This window comes from Euprymna scolopes, chromosome 6, assembly GCF_053919585.1.
Source record: "Euprymna scolopes isolate OS-2025 chromosome 6, ASM5391958v1, whole genome shotgun sequence".
NCBI classification, from domain to species: Eukaryota; Metazoa; Mollusca; class Cephalopoda; order Sepiida; family Sepiolidae; genus Euprymna; species Euprymna scolopes.
The window spans coordinates 115800958-115820854 of NC_136487.1; the positions used below are offsets into that span (position 1 = coordinate 115800958).

At 31.6% G+C, this 19897-nt stretch overlaps 1 protein-coding gene across 1 annotated transcript in view; it reads right to left on the bottom strand.

Annotated features, from left to right (window-relative positions):
• Positions 1 to 12085: 12085 nt before the first annotated feature.
• The window catches only part of LOC145277900 (aurora kinase C-like), a 46652-nt gene continuing 38840 nt past the window's right edge, over positions 12086 to 19897 (bottom strand). The window contains exons 7-8 of the mRNA XM_080129899.1: positions 15622 to 15853; positions 12086 to 12932 (exon numbers count right to left, since the gene is read on the bottom strand). Of these exons, the coding sequence (XP_079986025.1) occupies positions 12807 to 12932; positions 15622 to 15853 (358 nt within the window). The 3' untranslated portion in view covers positions 12086 to 12806. The remainder of the gene's footprint in view (positions 12933 to 15621; positions 15854 to 19897) is intronic.

Here is a 19897-nt window from a genome sequence, read left to right on the forward strand (position 1 = left end):
CACCTCATACTTTTACATTTTATGTAGATTCTCTAAGGTTTCTTTCTGAAGGGAATACCCAAATATCACACACATATTCATCCACACGGACATTAAGTTTTAATAATATTCCTTTTGAAATAATGTCTGTATGTCTGGGTCAATACTATTAAAAACAAAACGACCCTTTATTTTTTGCATAATTGTTATTGTCAGATAAATATGCTTTCAGCAAATAAAATGAATATATCACTTATTTATTTAAATTTGTAGCTATTAATTTTCTTTTTAAGCAATAAATATTCCGTCGTCTAACCATAAAATTTATTGTCAGTCTTCTAATCAATAAAACGAACGTCACTTTTGGAAATGGCATTTAAAATTGTACTGTTTTAGTCGACGGAACACATGGTTTGATTTCGGAACAAATTCATTTTAAATTGAGTAAAATCGGAATTTTGCTTCGGTGACGTCAGATTAATCACCAATCTCGTTTTTTGTTTTGGACATACATACGGACACAAAATACCTTATTGTAGTATTATTATATTATTAGATTACGTCAGCCAGACTTTATTAGTTCGATCTAAATAGCATTTAAGTTGACAAATCAATTTTGATTGTAACTAGGAAACTTCTATTTGTTATTTTTATACCATGTTCTTTACAATAAAATAACGTACTTTGCTTTAATTTGTTTAATGATCTATGATATAAACTTCACCTGTCTGTTTAAATGTATGTATGTATATATGTATGTATGCCTAAAACTTTCGACAGAGGTGACGGATTTTCACATGATCAGTATCGTTTTGAAGCTCGACCCTTCGGACGACAAATATCGAAAAATTGGTCATAAACATTAATTCTTTAACTCTCAACTGGGCACTTTTCTACAGGGAGGGGTCGCTTTTTTCACCGATATTTTCAAAAGTTATCCCCTCTTTTCGATTGACTAGCTTTAATTTAAACCTTCATCACTTCCGGTTTGGCGATGAACACGACAAAGATGTCGCTTTTTTTTCACATTCTTTTCCTCCTTCACGGTACGGGTTTGAGCCTGCCTGCCTGCCTGCCTGCCTACTATCACTTTTTTTTTTTTTTGCTCAACACACATCTCTAAACACCCGGGCAACGCCAGGCACCCAGGCTAGCATATATATATATATATATATATATATATATATATATATCCTGGCACAAAAGACCCATAATATGATATGTTTTCAATACTCACCTAGAAATAAAAGCAACTTACGTTATTAATAGAAATAGTTTTTACCACTGGTCAATTTATTTCATCATAATTAAATATCATTCCATTAATACAGACTCAGGCAAGCAGCAGTTGAAAGTGGAGTGTGTATCACATTCTGGTAGTTTGTGTATCGCATAATTAGTTTGTTGAGTAGCCCTGAAAAGGGCTGTTTGGGTACTGCTGCTGCTACTTCTGGTGACTGGGTCCACCGATTTGATGAGAGTAAAGTCAGGATTTGGGAGGCTCCTAACTCCCAGGCCAAGTTGAAGTTTTGTATAGTTCTCTCTCACTGCAAGAACTTAGTAACCAGAGTCAGAAAGATGGATTGAGAAATTAGCACCCCTAAAGAGGGGCAGTTTGAACTGCAAAAAGTGCCTGGGCAGCCCTGTCGGCATTTTCTAGTAAGGGCGCCTCAGGCGATTAGCAATAAACTCACCCTTTCTCAAAGAGAGAAGGCAAAGCCTGGGAGGGTGAACTTCCTAGAACTGCACAGAACTAAACTACCACCACAAAATCAACAGGAACTGGACCATTACAGGAATGATTTAATCTCTGTTGATTTTGGGAGGCAGGATAAAAGCCACCAGCTTTATGGAGAGCCGCTCATGCTACAGGCTCCATGGCCAGTGATGGTGTCACTAAACAATGAATGACTATAATTAATTTCCCACTGTACTACTTAGAGCTATAAGTGTCTTCAATGTTTATTAACTGTATTTATTTTAATCTAGGTTCGAAATAATAACCCTTTATTTTTGTTTAGTTTGTGAAAGATGAAATTTTTATGTTTTCTCTTTGTTGTATGAAAACAGTCGTTATTTTTAGCACGTGGTTGTGGCGTATTTCCAGGAGTGTCCAGTTTCAGCTGATGGCATGTTTTTGTTTACAAACATGGGAGTGGTTAGCTGGCACACCGCGACAGACATCCAATTTTTTTCTTTTCTTGATTCAATTTTTCAAATTAAAAGCAATTACAAATTCCCTTCAAATGATTACACAGATTTGATTTCTTTTTGTTAGGCAAGCTTTCTAAGGTCGGTTTAAAAACATCTTACGCCGAGAATAAAATTAACATGGTTGTAAGACATTTGTCAATGTCTAGATTTACACGATCAAACTCTGAATGAGTGCAGTACAAAATTAGTTAAACAATTACATGTGAATCAAATGTCTACATCGCCTCTGAACTATCTCTCACTCAATTAAAAAAAAAAAAAAGAAAGATAAATAATGAGAACGCTTCATCTTATCAAACGTACTTACAAAGTTCAAATTGCTGCGTCACAGCAAGAAATTTTTTGACGATAGATTTACAGACAAAGGTTGTGAGTTCAAACCCCAGGCAGCCCGTATTTAATTTTTTTTTCTCTGATTTTGTTCAATTTTTAAATGATCCAATTACAATATCACGATACTTTTTAATTTTTACCTTTTTTTTTTTATTCTGCATAGCTTGTGAGCAACTTTGAGCAACGCCAGAATAAACCTTAATAAATCGGCACTAAATTTCTCCTTGTTAGGCTTTATCTAATCATTGTATAAAATTAAATTAATCGGATTATTCTAAGTTAGACCTAAAGAATAATACATCTGACACAACATCTGACTCTTAACAAGTTTTTTTCTCATTTCATCTTTGCAATATGTTATGTGTGTAGGTATGTGGCATTGTTTGTGTGTGTGTGTGTGTGTGTGTGTGTGTGTGTGTGTGTGTGTGCAGAATGGTCTCTACCAAACTACTGTGTAATTTTTTTGTCTAAAGACTTGAAATTAGAGAAAAAGGGGATTCAGATTATGGAACACATTTGATTTGGTTTTTAGCTGGTAAAATAGCTGCTAATGGGTCAAAATTGAAAACAATTTAAACTTGGCAGATGGAAGTTGATTAAACGTGCACCTTCCACACATGCGCAAATATACATTTATAATTTTTTAAGTTTTGATATATATATATAAGGACTTAGCTCAGATGATAATGAACAATGCTGGAGCGCTACATGTTTTAGTTTCAATTCTAGCTGATGCAACCAAAGTTTTTTGTTTTAAACCACTATCATATATTGGGTACAATATAATAATCAATAGAGTACTGTTTCTATAATAATAAATATGAAATCTGCATAAATTAAAACATCATATTTAAGTGTATTTTAACAAGTCAAAAATATTAAATAAAAATAATAATCTATAATATAAATCTCACCTGTCTATTTAAATGTATGTATACTTCTTTGTTTGTATGTCTGCCTAAAACTTTCGACAGGGGCAATGATTTTTATGAGATCGGTATCATTTTGAAGCTCAACATCTTGGACGACAAATATCGAAAATCTGTCCAAAAACATGAATTCCTTCACCCTCGACTGGGTACTTTTCTACAGAGAGGGGTCGCTTTTCTGCAGATATTTTTGAAAGTCATCGCCTCTTTTCGATTATCTAACCTTAATTTAAACCTAGGTCATTTCCTGTTTGGCGATAAGCACAACAGCAAACGTGACATTTTTCACTTCCTTTTGCTCCTTCGCAATACAGATTCGAAACTCTTTACTACTATTTTTTTTTTTTTTTTTTTTTTGCTCAACCAACACCCTTACACACACCTCCACTTTCTTTTCTGCCTTTGCATCACGGGTTCAAGCCTGCCTGCCTGCTTACTACCGGTTTTTTTTTTTTGGCTCAAAGCACACCTCCAAACACCCACACTAGTAGTAATATAGAAGGAGACTTGAGATATTTTTCTTGTATAACTAAAAAAACAAAAAAGATATGTTTGCCTGATAAATGTTGACTCTAAGACTATGTGCCGTGGTCTTCTCATCTGAGCGCTTTATTGCTGAGGGGCGCACACAGGTTCACAAATAAACAATGCAAAATAAAACAAAAACTCAAGAGAAACAAAAGACTTAATAAATACTGCATATATCAGTTGGGCACATATGGGAAACGAGCCTTTAAGCACTAAGTTCACATCTACATCTAAAACTCACAACTAAACTAATGTCTACTTTGTCATTCAGTGATTTTGAATCATTTTCAATTATTGTTTAGCTTGAAGTTTTTCTTTGAGGCTAGTCAGTTCAGCTTATTTTTTCATAGCTTGACTTTTTAAAAGCATTGAACATTATCAACAAAATCCAAGTAACCAGAATTCTCAGCTTTCAGAGAAAGGTCATCTGCTAATGAAATTAATGACATACTAGCAGGGACACTCGGCCTAGCCCGGTCATAAAATATGCTTAAATATATTTTAATTCTTAGATTTCATATATATATATTATTATAGAGTTAATGTTCTATAGATTTTTATATATCATAAAGTTGCGATTTCAACAAAAACATCCATATGACTTGAGTGCATTAGCTTGAATTAAAACCAAAACCTATGAAAAAATATGTATATAACTTGAGTTGCTCCAGATATAATGGAAACTGAAGTCAAAACTTATGAAGAATTTTTGGTAAAACTATTCATTACACGGAAATGAAGTCCAAAACAATTAAACGACACTCGGATATAAGCGTGACACAAAATAACCCTAACCCGCTATCCTATGAATAGATTTTTTTCTAATCTCATTTTCTTATTCAATTTTAACTGTTCAAGATATGCCTTTCTTTTGAGTTTTTATTTCTATCTCTTTTATATTCCTTGACCGAGTGTTTGGCCGAGAGTGATTGATTATTGTTTTACCTCATTGTGGATTGATCTACACTGTATTCGTTTTACTTTTGAATTTTAAATTTCACTTCACCTACATCCATCAAGCCTATGGATAACAAGGGTAGTTTTGTAATAAAGGGACCTAACTCTTGTATCAACAATACTGGAAATTGTAGTCTATATAATTATAAAACTCAAATAACCTTGTAACCATGTATGTAACCCACTTTGCGATTTGCGACATCCGGTTGCATATAACCTGCACACTGAAATATTAACGTTATTATTTTGAAATTATTATTTAACATGGGAAGAGTGGGATTTAAAATAACTTAAACGTAGTACAGAAATGAACGATGTAAAAAAGCAGATATATCAAAATTTGAATTTAACTATAATAAGTATTATGGTATCTGTTCAGTGCACATTTACCTATAAGTATGGCCAACCACTTATAATTCAGTAAGTGTAATTTTTTTTTTTCAAAAATAATCAATTATAATAAACAGAACGACTCATAGAAACCTATATTCTTTTTTCATTTTAATATACTTTCATAGAAATGTTTGTTATGCAAAAAAAAAAAAAAAAAAAAAAAAAAAAAAACCAAAAAACTATTTTCTTTACATCACAAGTGTCACGCTCATACATGAATTCCATAGCTAATACAACATACTGATCCAACGGGTCACAGGTAGTCTAGTACAATCTAATTTCGATAAGATTTAATATTCCAACACAAATTTTTACTGTACAAAGAATACGATTTTCAAACCTTTTACCATATCTTCAAGGTAACAATAGAAATAAGGCCTTTTCAAGATAAAGCTAAAATTTCAAGGCTCTTTAAAATCTGTGCAAACCCCAAGTAGTCCAAATATTCGAAATTAAACACCACAAAATTTCAAAACACAAATTTTAAGCATTTTCATAAAACCAACATCTAAAAAAAAAAAAAAATAAATAAAAAAATAATTACAACACATGGTTTTTTAAAGTATTAGTGGGGACAGGTTATCTCAATTTTCCATAAGTATCTTTCACTTAGTGATACAAGCACCAAGTGAAAGACTGTTTCACCAATCCGCCCCACTATATATCTATCTATATCTATATATCTATAAATCTATCTTCTATATATCTATAAAAACAGAGATGTGTGTGCCACAGACGATTTCTGATTGGTTAATCCAATAATCACATCTCCTAAAAAACTATGGTTCGTTTACCATAAAATATTATGGCTTGGAAGGGTTTAATTTTTTCCTAACTTGCGATTTACAAATTAAAAAAATACGAAACTTACAATCTAACAATCGAACCTCCGACATCACAGCCGCCATTATGAAACTAAACCAAAAAAAAAAAAAAAAAAAAAAAAAAAGCGCCTTCACTCGTGGTCTTTACATTTCGGGTTTGGGTACTTGTGCAGTTTTCCATTGACATTAAAAAATGGAAATATTTAAAAAAATATATATATATTGTACGTACTCGTCATGGGATAAAGTTTTCCTACAGAAAAAATCACGTAATTTCATCAAGTAGTTATTTTTTTATAGCGAAAAAAGAAAAAAAATCAACGCTACAAGCGAGTCATTATTAATTAAACAGAAAGTTCAAGTAGGGGGATTTCCCCATTTTGATTTTTATAGCGAGGCCAAATTTCGCGAATTTGGCCTTTTTTTAAAGCAGTTTGGCCTTCAAATTTCTGTTTGGCCTTTTTCTTCACCGATGAAATAAAAAAAGCAAATAAAAACAACGCAATAAAACTTTTAAAAATACGGCACACTTTTGTTGTTCTTGTTTGTTTGTTTTTTTGGTAATTTTCCTTATTTTTTTATTTTTTCAAGATAATACTATTAAATGGACACTATTATGCCAAATTAGCCCCCCCCCCCCCAAAAAAAAATGCACAAAAATTCGAGATTTAAGGTTTTGACGAGATCATTTAGCGAATTGTCCGGACTATTGCGAGAGAACCATCCATTAGTTTTTCCTGAAATTTTGCCACAAATTGTATTTCAATAAATAGATGTGCATAGTAACAACATTTTTTAGCCGAAAATTTCCGTTGCGTCCCCAGATTTCATCGGTGAAGAAAAAGGCCAAACAAATTTTGAAGGCCAAACTGCTTTAAAAAAAGGCCAAATTCGCGAAATTTGGCCTCGCTATCAAACGATTTGACCTTTGAGAACTCTACCAAACTCCTCCTACAATTTTGGGTCTAAACACGTGATATTTTAGATATAGATTCCTTGGACATGGATCTAACTTATTACCTTTACTTGATCCCTAAACAATAAATGTTAAGAAGTCATAATAGGGGTCAAAGTTTAAAAAATTGACCGTTTTTTTTTCTCAGCATTAACCTCAAAACACCTGGGCAACGCCGGGCACCGATTGCTAGTATATATATATGTGAAAGTAAACAGATTTAAACAAGACTTAATTTCAAAGAAAATGTATACGAGCTAACCTTCACATGGACCAACTCCTGTAACAAGAATATATTCGATGTAAGTGACCAAAAGTTAAACAGTGTAAGAGTAAGCATAAAGGTTGGCTGCCACTTTTAAAACTATTTCTTCCAATGGAGAAGAGCCTTGCTTCGTTGCCCTGCAGACAGAACATTTTTACTTTGGTATCAGGAAGCTCTTTTCAATTATCAAAGAAGTTGGAAGTAGTCCTATAAAGTTACAGCTGAAATTAATTAGTTGAATTAACCATATCGTGTGACCAAACCATTTAACAAGAGTTGCACTCAATTAGACGAAATAAATGTTAGTGACTGCTCCAAGTGCTGAAGAGAGGATTTTTTTTAGTTTTAAAATCAATAACCTTACAATAAGAAACAAACTAAGCAAGTTTAGTTAACAAATGTCGTTAAAATGCATACATGAGGCACATTTTTTTTTTTTTTTTTTTCACAAGATGGCAGGCAATTTAACAACTTATTGTAATATAGCTCTAATTCCATTAACTTTTTCCCAAGAACTGCGAGTTTGTCTTGGAAAGGAATTCTACAAAATTTATGAGATTATATCTTATCTTTTCAGTAATAATTTTTTTTTTCTTGTTAGCGCCTTACATCAACTGGTTTCCTGCCTCGTGAGAAGCAATTTCCACATAAAAAAAAAATAAAATCTGATCGACATGCTATGGAAGGGTTTGTCCAAATTTTCGAAGTCTATTTTCAAAGTATTCTCCAGACAAAATTCAAGTTCTCAAAACAATTTGGGGGTTTATTTTACAGTCCATAGCGATTTGAAAAAGTGAGATTATATATATATATATATATATATATATATAAAATCATATATAACAAATGTTACCATAGCCAGTAAAAGTTACTTTGCAATCTACCTGTATCATTCAGGGTTTTTTTTTGTTTTTTTTTTTTTTTAAGTAGTTTTAAATGTTTCTTTTTCATTTCAAATATTAACTACTTACGAATTTTAAATTTCTAACCATGATAGCTAACGTTTTGTTAATCCCCCGGTCAGTCTCATTTAAGGTTATCAATTTTTTTTTTTTTTTTTTTTTTTTTTTTTTGACATTTTTTATTTAATAGTGGACGCCACTACTCTCCCCAAAAAATTAAATTGTAAATGAAAGCAAAAATAGAGGGGGGAATTAAATCAAAAGTTTATTTAAATGCTGCAATGATAAAAAATCTGACAAACGAAAATCAAATTTAAAAAAAGGTTGAAATCTATTGACTTGAAATAAGACTGGTAAATAAAGAGTTCAAAACGTTTTTTTTTTTTTTTTTTTTAATTTAAATGAAATTAGTGTATATGTGCTAAAATACCTTTAATTTAATAATACACGCTTGGAATGGTGACATAAGCTGTTAGTTTTGAGACATTGTGTTGAACAAAGATGGCGGCGTAGTTCAGATCAGTAACCAAGATGGCGGCCAAGAATCATGCGATCCGTGGCATAGTTAACAGCGAACTGATTGAATTCAAAATTCAACAATTTTTATAATTTTGAAACGTTTTCATTGGTTGTTTAGCACAGCCGGTGTTTATAAAAATGATTGGCGAATCCATTTGTCTCATACCCCCATTAGGAGTCAAAACATTTCAATCCTTCAAATGCCATTTTGTTCAACTGCCAATTATGAAAATTCACATTACATGCATCATGCTAGTTACTTAATATTTTTATTAAAACATTTTTTCTTTTTCTGTGTTAGATTTTTCTACTTTGACTGACAAAGGGAGATGGGGGGGAGGGCACAGATAAAAAAAAAAAAAAACTGGTATGCTTAAATACATAATGTAAAGAAATACATTAGTGGGCAACAGCGGATATGTACAGCTGGTAAGTTCTTCTGACATTGATATAACACGTGCTTGAATATCCAGCCCTATCCATCAAAAGGTTTCACATCCAAAACTCTTGAATCTACTAAAGCAACCTCTGCTACCTAAAAAAAAAAAAAAAAAAAAAAAAAAAGTATTCTTTAAATGAGCTAAATACAATTTTGAAATTGTGTCAATTTCAACATAAAGTGGAATGTTCTCAATTTGTTTTGTTAATACTGTATACCAGATAAGAAATTGGAGATTCTTTGGCCTAATAATATACTACATTTTATAATTTTTTTGTACTTAACATTAGATAGTTATTGCTCTCTGGCAACACAAATTTTTTTTTTTTTTTTTATTTTACTAGCAGGCCACCCGGCATTGCACAGTCATAAAATAGACTTAAATATGACATTTTGATTAATACAAATTTTGTATTTATTATATTATATTGGACCCAATATATAGTAATGATTCAAAACGTTATAAAAAAAATAAAATAAAATAAATAAAATAAAAAGATAAAAAATTTAAGACTGGTACCACCACTGAGAATTGAAACCAGAACGTTTAGTTTATGATTCACTTTTTCCTTTGACGTTAATGCCGAGCTATGAAGACATTTGCTGCAAGGCAAACTGCATGTGAGAGGACGTCAAAAAAAAAAAAAAATAAATAAATAAATAAAAATAAAATAAAAATTTAAAAAAATAAAAATAAAATAAATTTTTAAAAAAATAGTGAAGAAATGATGAATGTGAGAAATGTGAAGGGCTAACGTTGCCTTTACATTTTCGCCAAGTTTCAGAAAAGATCTAATGGATGGGGCAAAAATTATGGGGTAAAAAGTGTCATTTTTTTTTCTGCAATTTTGTGGCATTTGTGACACCCTTTTGAGCTCCTGGGGATGCTGAATCCCAGTGAAAATGAACAAACGGTGGAGTTTCACACTTAAAATATATTTGAATTCAGCACTATAGAAAACCACTATACAGACATACCTATCAAGTTTTTGAGTAATATGAAAAAAGAGCTCCAAAAAGCCATGTTTTTTTAGTCCTAAAAGTCCCAGAGGGATGTGAACAAGAATTTTGCCAGGGTCACCCATACTGAATTTATATTAAGAACAATGGCTTCCACATTTTGGCCAAGTTTCAGGAAAATCTAATGGATGGATTAAACGCTATGGGACAAAAAGTGTAATTTTAGACCTCTTTTGAACCCCTGGTGACGTGGAATCTCAGTGTAAATGGATAACGGTGCAGTTTCAGGCCTTAACACATTTATATTTGAGTTGACCACCATGAAAAACCATTATATAGTCAGACATATCAAGTTTTTGTTGAGAAATATGTATTAAAAGAAAAAAAAAGAAAAAAAAAGTGTTTTCAGCACTGAAAGTCTCCGGGGACACAAACCAGAATTTTACCACAGTCACCCACACTGGATTTTTATTAAGAACAATAGGCTCCACATTTTGGCCAAGTTTCAGAAAAATCTAATGAATGGATCAAAAGTTATGGGGCAACGGAATTTTCACAAAAATTTTTTTTTACTGTGCACATCTATTTAATGAAATAGAATTTATGGCAAAATTTCAGGAAAAACTAATGGACAATCCTCCGGACTAACAGACACCACTGAAAACAGGTTCCTCTCCGATAAATCAGGGGACCAAAAATAAAAACATGAACCAATAGCTATTACGCTACGCATGCATTTTCCTAATTCTTTCATTCGATTATCACCTGGCAAATTCTACTTTTTTTTTAAAGTTTTCACACTTTTGCACAGATGTCCCCCCCCCCCCCGGCTGAAACCCAAATATAAAGTTTTGCATGTGTTCAAATATCCTATATATTAAGTTCCATATCTGTAGACTAAAAATTGACAGGAGACTTTTTTTTTTCTTTTAAAAACACGTGTGTGTGTGTGTGTGTGTGTGTGTGTATATATATATATATATATATATAAGTGAATTTAGTTTACAAACAAGCACTCTTTTGGGTGACACACTTATATATTTTGTTTTAAACAAACAAATAATTACTACCAATATATATATATATATATATATATATATATATATATATATATATATACACGCATACATAAATATAGAAAGACATTTGTGTTTACCTTTATATGCAAAAATTATGCAAGTATAAATCAAGTAGAATATCTGCATGAATTACACGTAATAGTTAACTAAAGATAAGAAAACCGAAAACACTAATAGGAATTAATTAAAATGAATGTTTAAAAGAATATGCAAATTAGCTAGATCTTTTGCAGATGAATGCTATTCCATGACCCATATATAACAAAGTTATATTTTCTTTTTAAATAAATAGAAAAAAGGGTTTTTAATATGATATCAATACACACAAAATTTATAGGAGTATAAATATATATATCCCCCCATAAGGACAAGAAATATTAAAAAAAAATTTTTTAAATCTTTTAATAGAGTAAAATAATACACATTAAGAGAAGCTGAAACATCTGGAGTCATTGTTTACGAAATAAAAATAACCATTCCATTACAAACACTCAAAGATAGAGATTAATGGGTGAGGAAACTTTGGAAAGAAGAATAACAGAAAAACAAAATAAAATTTTTAAAATAATTTACTAACAAAAAAAAAAAAAAAAAAAAAAAAAAAAAAAAAAAAATCGAAGTAGAAAGATGAACATCTTATTATCTAATAGCTAACAACTCCTGCATAAGTATGCACGTATATACACAAGAGATACTAGTGAAATTATATAAGGGAGGTAAATTTTATTCAATCAAAACTTCATTGCAAACTTTTTTTCTTTATCAAACTTAAAATAAACATTAAAAAAATTAAAAACAAACACTACCACTATTATCGGAATAATTTTATACAAAAAGTTATTTTTTTTTTTTTATTCAATATTATACATATCCTTTGTTGATTACAAAGTGAATATTAGAAATACATTCTGATGTTGGTTACACTGGTGATCTTTTAAACCTATGCATTTCAGGTGAAACATTACACGCTTACATGTGACGGAAGACTTAGTATAAATTTAAAAAAAAAAAAAAAAAAAGATCCAATAAATATGATAGGATGTATTTGGGGGGGGGGGGGATCATCCACAATTACGTTCTGAAATACATTGGTTTAAAAATCGTACACCCTTAATTTGTCAATTTAAGTCAAGAGTTTTTTCCCTTGTTTGACATGATGAAAAGGTTGCACAACTCTTCCACATTAAAAAGATACAATAAAACTTGATAAATTCTATTATTTTACTTGTAATTATTTTTCGATTGAATCATTTTTCATAATTTGTGGAATTTATAATAGTTTCCCCATGACGCACAAGTATGTAATGTTTTCACCTGTAATGTGTTGGTTTACAAGATCGCTAATGCAAACAAGCACCTACACTTCTTCCCTAATCCTTTCACAAATACACAGTGCCGTTCACTTTCAGATCCGAATCATTCGATAATCAAGCATAAATCAACGTGTAACAGATGGACTTTGTTTTTTTTTTTTTTTTTTAAAAGACAATTTCAAAATGGTGTGGGAGGGAGATCAAAGAGGGACAAAGATTATTGTTGTGGTAAGTGAGCTCCAGGCGGAAGTACTGGGATTGGAGTGGTACAGTTTTTCACGATCCATGGATGCTTCATAACCCCTTCCAAAGACAACCTGTCGTTAGGGTTATGTCTCAGCAACTGAAAGAGAAATTGAATATTTCAGATCACTATAATTCTTATTTAGAAAAAAAATTCTTATTTACAAAAAAAAAAAATTAATCAACCTTTGTAAACCCCCACGACAACACAAAATACATCAAGGTATGAGTTCCATTATAGAAACGTCGATTTAATTTGAATAAAATATGTACCAAGTGCGCTTGAAAGCCAAATCACAACGTAATATTAGAAAAATAAAAATATTTTAGTTGTTTGAAATTTATTCAGTATGTTTTATTTTTTTCTCTTTCTTGCCATCTTGTGAAGTTGGAGAAAGAAAAGTCTGTGAAGAGCCACATGTTGTATCTCAACAATTGTATTTTGAAAATGTTCAAACTGAACAACGCGAGATTAACGTCAAGGGTGTGAGTTCCATTATAGAAATGTTGATCTAATATGTTCTGATTTGGCTTTCAAGCCCACTATTTTATTTATACTAAAATATACTTTAGTTCTTGAATTGAGTTTGGAAAAAATAAATGACAAAAAAAAAATAAAAGTTTGAATTGGTCTAATTTGCAATTATCTGAATACTTTCTTTTATTAAAATACCAATGGCTTATACATGACTTTAAAAGAAAGTGACTACCTGGTAAATATACCTGATGAACTAAGTGCAAGAGATACAAACAATTGCACTTAAAGGGCTAACTAAAATCTTAAGAACTCTTGATTAGAATATCTAAGATATTGAATGAATGTCATGCATGCCCTATCCCTAGCTAGAACAAAAACAAAAGTATTTCAAAGGATCCAATTTATATAACCGTCTGTACACATGACCAACATGTATATAAGAATACTAATAAAGATAATATTAAAGTAAAGAGACTTTTTTTTTTTTTTTTTTTTTTTTTTAGTTATATAAAAGAGTGTTCAAAACATGTTACAGTTTCTAGGTTTTCAAATGAAATCCAAGTAGAATAGTGATTATGTCACTAACAAATCACTGGTAGATCTTATATTGATCATTTTGTTTGATGGCATATCAACTCTTTCGGGGTTATTTATCCAGTAATTTTGGAAAGTTACCGTTTAAAGTTTCTTTTGTTTTTTTTTAAGTTAAAATATTTATTCATGATGTTTAGTTGTATTGTTTTGTTTTACAGCAAATCGAACCCTTTTGAGTCACCCTATGTCGAATCTAGCAACTCAACGGAAAAACCTTCTACACTTCAAATATTTATGATGTTTCGTTTGATTGTTTTAGAAAAGAAAATTGTGGTTTTGTTTTTGACTTTGCAGAACATGATTGAGTTTTATAAAGGGAAAGGGGGGGGGGGAGTAATCAATGCCATTTTTAGTCAGAAAGGCACCATTTTCAGACAGCCTGATTTGGTAGTACCAGATGCCCTAACAGGTATTATTACTCCAGCCCAAAGTGGATCTGGGAGCAATGGTAACCAAGGGGTAACTTCACATTCCCAATAGCACCCAAAGTGGGTCTTACCATTGGATGTCTTCTGGTCATAATAGTATAATATACTGGACATATTTTAACGAATGTCATTTGCAATGCGATTAAGACCATTTTAACAAACACGCATCCATATGCATAAAATGAACGTTTGTATGTGTCATAAGCTGTAATCCATTTTTTCTTAAATTACTTTAAGTGATTGAAATAGGAATTAACCTGTAATTTATAAATTTTAACAAATTGAGTTTGCTTGATTATAAATATATAAAACAGTCTTAAATATAATTTACCTTCCAAGTGAAGCAAGATAAATTTAAATGGTCTACAATAATTTAAATGCATTATCAGGATTCAGCTAATTTGAACAACCACAGCGATTGGTTAAAAATTATAATAAATTGTGCAGAAGAGAAAAAACAAAGCTAAAAAACTGATGCAGACAAAAAAGTCTTGAATAAAATCTTCAAGAGTGACATTAGAATTTTCTTCTGCCTCTTTTATGGTATCATTTCTTGTTTATTATGCTTTATCCAATTTTTGGTTTGCTTAATTTTCCTGGGAAACAGTTTCCGCTAGCTGAATATGAAATCATCCAATTGATTTTCTCATAACTTTACCTTTTGATTATCAGCCAGCTGCATTATCTGCTCTAATACAATACTTCATTTTTTTCTGTCATTAATAGGAAAAAAAAAAAAAAAAAAAAACTTTCTAGATTGATGCAATATTTATTTGTTTCAATCCAAAGTGCTCCTTATTGGAGAGCCAAGATGTTTTCACGTTAAAAAACTGAGCTTGTGTTTAACTACCTTCATAGGGAGGAACGAACTAGATACTTATGTAGAATACAGACCATGCTGAAATATTTAGAAAGCCATTCTTAACATGGAAGAAAGAGGGTGTTTGGTAACTACTTTGTACCTTCACCTAAGAATTTAATAAAAAGATAACATAAAAATTTAATTTGAAAATCATACACACAAAAAAAAAAAAAAAGTCTGTAAAGTATGAGACTTTTTCCATCATCTAAATGTAGATTACTGTATTGATTAAACACAAACCTACATGGTGGTTAAAGATTCAATAATGATAAACAGGAATACATTGGAATATGTGCAGGATAGTATTATTTATTAGTTTCGATTGATTATTTGAAAAGTTCAAGCTTTTACAACAAGGGTTTCTTCTACAATAATATTTTACATTAAATATTTCGATAAACATTTCAAAAATAAAATTGTGACTTACTTTAGAAATAAGATCTGATGCTCCTTCAGACATATACTCTGGAATATTATATTTTACTTTTGTAATTCTCTTGTAGGTTTCAGGATGGCCTTCAGCTTCAAAGGGGGGTTTGCCAACAAGGAATTCATAGCATAAAACACCAAGGCTCCATAAGTCAACTTTTTCATCATGGGGACGACATTCAATCATCTCAGGGGGTAAATAATCTAGTGTACCACACAAAGTTGTACGCCTGTAATGGTAGAAATAAAACGTATATACAATTGATGATTGGTTATTACAAATGCGGGTGGGGGATGTGACACCTTTAGGGGGGAAAAAAAAAATAAAAAAAAAATTGACAATTGATGCATTATTCTCAAGATTCAAAATACATCTATTAAAGAGATTAATATTTTGCAAAAGATTAAAGGCTGCTGCAAAGAAAGTGGGCTCCCTCTACTGTACTGGAAAATTACCTACATAAGAGAGTATCCTATACCTCTACAAAGCCACCATTCACATGGAGTACTGTTGCCATATATGGACTGGTGCATTATCGTCCGGGTTCCAACTCCTGTCCCATCGCTGCCATGTCGCATCCTCGAGCCTGTTTTACAAGTACTTTAATGAAATGTGCTTCAGCAAACTTCTAGCCCTTGTGCCCCCTCCACATACTTTCAATCGACACAAACAGCAAAATCCCACCCCTTCAACATTGAGGTCCTTGGATACTGAAAGTTTCTTTTTTCAAACTACTAGACTTTGGAATTCTCTCCCTATTTCCTACCTCCCTGACTGTACTGACATGCAGAAGTTTAAATATAATGTGAACAGATCTTACCACAATCCCTGCAAGATGGTTTACATTCTTCAGTCATGATGAAAATTGTATAGAAGTGAAAGTACAATAATGCAATTTTTAATAATGAGAGTTTAATGTGCTTGAAAACATAATTGCAATCTGTATAAAATTTCCTTTAATTTGATACGCTACAAGCTCTATTTTGTTAATACTTTCTATGAATTGTATTGTGGTGGCCATCTTGGATGAATAATACTTCACATGATAAAGCCTCACCTACCATTTCTTTTAGTTGTTTTTTTAATCTTTCTACTTAAAATCATTAAAATGAAACAAATATGCTAATTAGTATGTTAACTAGTCTGTAAGTTACCAAGTGAGATGGTCATAAACACAGTCGTCCGAACCTTCATGGTGCTATGATAATGTTCAAAATTTCATCATAAAAAAAAAAAAAAAAATTAAAAAAAAAAAAAAATTAAGATACAGCTTTTTAAAGATGGGTTAGTCTGTAAATTGTGCACATTATCATTTTCAGTCACAAGCTTATATGCATTTGTTTTTATTGGATTTTACAGCATGTCAACACTGGGTTTATTCTATGCAGATTATCTATGGGTTTAGGAGGCCTTTACTCTCTGCACTAGCTGACATACAAGTGATATATTCTTTTTTTTAAGTTTTTGATAAAGGCTAAATTTTTTAAGGTATGAAAGTGGTGTGGGGTTTGTTTTTCTTTATATAAACTATTCCTCATTGTTATAAAGTCAGTGCACTCAAACAGAATGTGTTTAACTGAGTGGAGTTTGACATGGTATACAAATGGGTTGATTTGCTTTCCTCAAAAGATATGAGTGGGTGAAATGAGCATGTCCCATTTTTATTCTTGCTAGTGTGATATTTTTTCGTTTAGTTTGGCGTTTTGTTTCTTTTTAATTTTTGGCATTATTTTGTATAATTTGTTGTTGGGAAATTTAATCCAGTAAGTTTGCCATTGTGTAGGTATTGATATGTACGAAAATCACGTTGACACATCGGTTCTCGTCAGATCACCAAAGTTAAGCAATGTTGAGCCTGGCTAGTACCAGATGGGTGACCATTTAGAAATTCTAGGCGCTATATGTGCTTCCGCTTATCTCAGCACTGTTTCCAGCCGTTCTGAACCTCCACTTGCCACTGGTATTCAACAATGTCGACTCAGGAGACGTGTGGTTGGAGAGTGCGCAACTCTTGCCAGAAATATTTCACATGCAGGCACCCTTACAGTGGGTATCTATAGTCTGTCAAGACTGAAGGAAGGAAGCAACATAGTGATATGTTTTAAGATCTGAGTAAAGGATTTTAAAATTTGAATCAGTTGGGATATTTAAGGCAGTTTTAGTTGCTGAATCAGCTAATTCATTTCCTTGGCTATCGGTATGGTTTGGTATCCAACAGAAAATTTCTTTTTGACCGTTTGTGGAGTACTTTTTCAAGTCAAAGCTTGTTGATCTTTTTCTTTTTAGAGTCTGTATAGATTATGTATTTGAGATTTTTGTTGTTGAAGATTAGACCAAGTGCTAGGATTAGTGTTTGTATTCCTGCAATGAAAATGTAAGTTTCTTTTGAGAGGTTCATTTGTTTTTAACTAATATATTATTGCAGCACTGACTTGTGTCATTTTGTTTGAACCCATCTGTGTAGATGAGATCTGGGTATTTCTCTTTGATTTTGTGTAGATTATCTTGGAAAGTTATTGGATGGGGTTGTTTTTTTTGTTTTTTTTTGTATTTACTTAAGCTTAAGTCTATCTTGAGGACTATTATTTTCCAGGGAGGGGTTTTGAAGAAGACAGTTTTATGGTTTTTGGTTATGAGTAGTGGTGGGACGATTAATCGGAATCGGAATCGTTAATCGTAAGAATCGTGTATTTTGGGAGGTACTGGAATCGCATCGTTAAAAAATACCTTAATTTTCCGATTCCTTCATTACGATTCTTTTAGTCTGATGTTGAAAAAAAGAAAAAAAATTCCTGATATTCCTAACCGCAAGAGAGAAATGTAGCATGTTATAAAAAGAAACCAAAGAAATTCATTATTAACAGGGCAATGCTTAGTGCCCCTCCCTTACAAGGTTCATTCATTCAGATCTATTGTAATCAAAACTACAAAAGAGTTAACTTGAAAAGAAGTATGCAGGGCTCTACATTGCGAGTAAAAATAAAAAAACGGTTATCTTTTTGGCGATTGTTTTTTTTTACTGACAAATCTTCTAATACTGAATGAAAATGCTTTTTCAACTTATATTTTCTTAAAATAAAACGAGCAAAGTAAAATTATTTAAACAGTAAACGGTTTAATAGAACAATGTACTTTTTTTCTTTTTTTTTAAAGAAGGCTTTGGAAAGAAATATCTCTAAAATGAAATTGATCACGTATTATTTCGCAAAGTTTTGACAGTTGTCGGCTTCTTTTGATGTTTCCAAAAAAAATCGACCCCAGACCTATCTCTTCCAAACCTAAAGTTATTAAATAACCCCTTCGTTAATTCAAGGGTAATTAATTCAATTCAGTCAAGTTTTTTTTTTTTAATTTCATTGAAATAAAATCCATTTTTTAAATTTTTTTCTCCAGAAAGATAAAACCCTGAATTTGATTAATTGATGAAGCAGAATAATATAATCTTTTTTCTAGAATTTTAAATTGAAAATTAAAAGTGATTTGCGCAGTTTTTTCCCGAACGAAAAAGAAATTAATATATATATTTTTAAAAGGTTTTGTAATCAATTAATTTTTATGTCTAAATAATATTTACGATTAATTAAATAATTTCATTTTAAAAAGTATTTATGAATAGAATTTTACTTAAGACTTATAGTTTAGCAATATTGAACCGCATCAACCATGTGTGAATTGAACACAGTCAACCAAAAAAAAATTCAAAAGAAAATGCATATTTGCATTTCATTATGTAAACTTTTATACATTGGTTTCAAAAATTAAATTCTATAAGTTTTTTTTGTTAACTACCGGTTGGTACAATTTACCGCCCCATCCCTTTATATTTTTTCTTTTTGTCTTTTTTAGCGGATTTTTTTTTTTTTTTTTACAGTGATCACCACTTATCAAGGCCCGGAAGCCACTCAGGGATAAGGGTTATTGCAAGTACATTACATTAGTGTGGAGATGAAGTGTTTAATTAGGGGGGCGGTTCATTAGGAATTTGTTAACATTGGACTTGAAGACATCCAAGTTGTATTCCGGAGGGAAGCAGGCAGACGGAACAGAGTTCCACAGGTGTGCAGTTCTAAAAAAGAAGCTTTGTTCATGGAATCCGCGTTTTGATTTAGGCACAGATATAGAGTGGGGGAAATTTTTCACAGTGGATTCAGCTAGACGGGTGTTTTTCGTGAAAGATTGGCGAGGGGGGACCAGGGATTGGAGTTCAGACGAGCACCTGCCATGAGAATAATGATCAAACAAGGATATGCTCGTAACGTCTTTTCTGTGGGAG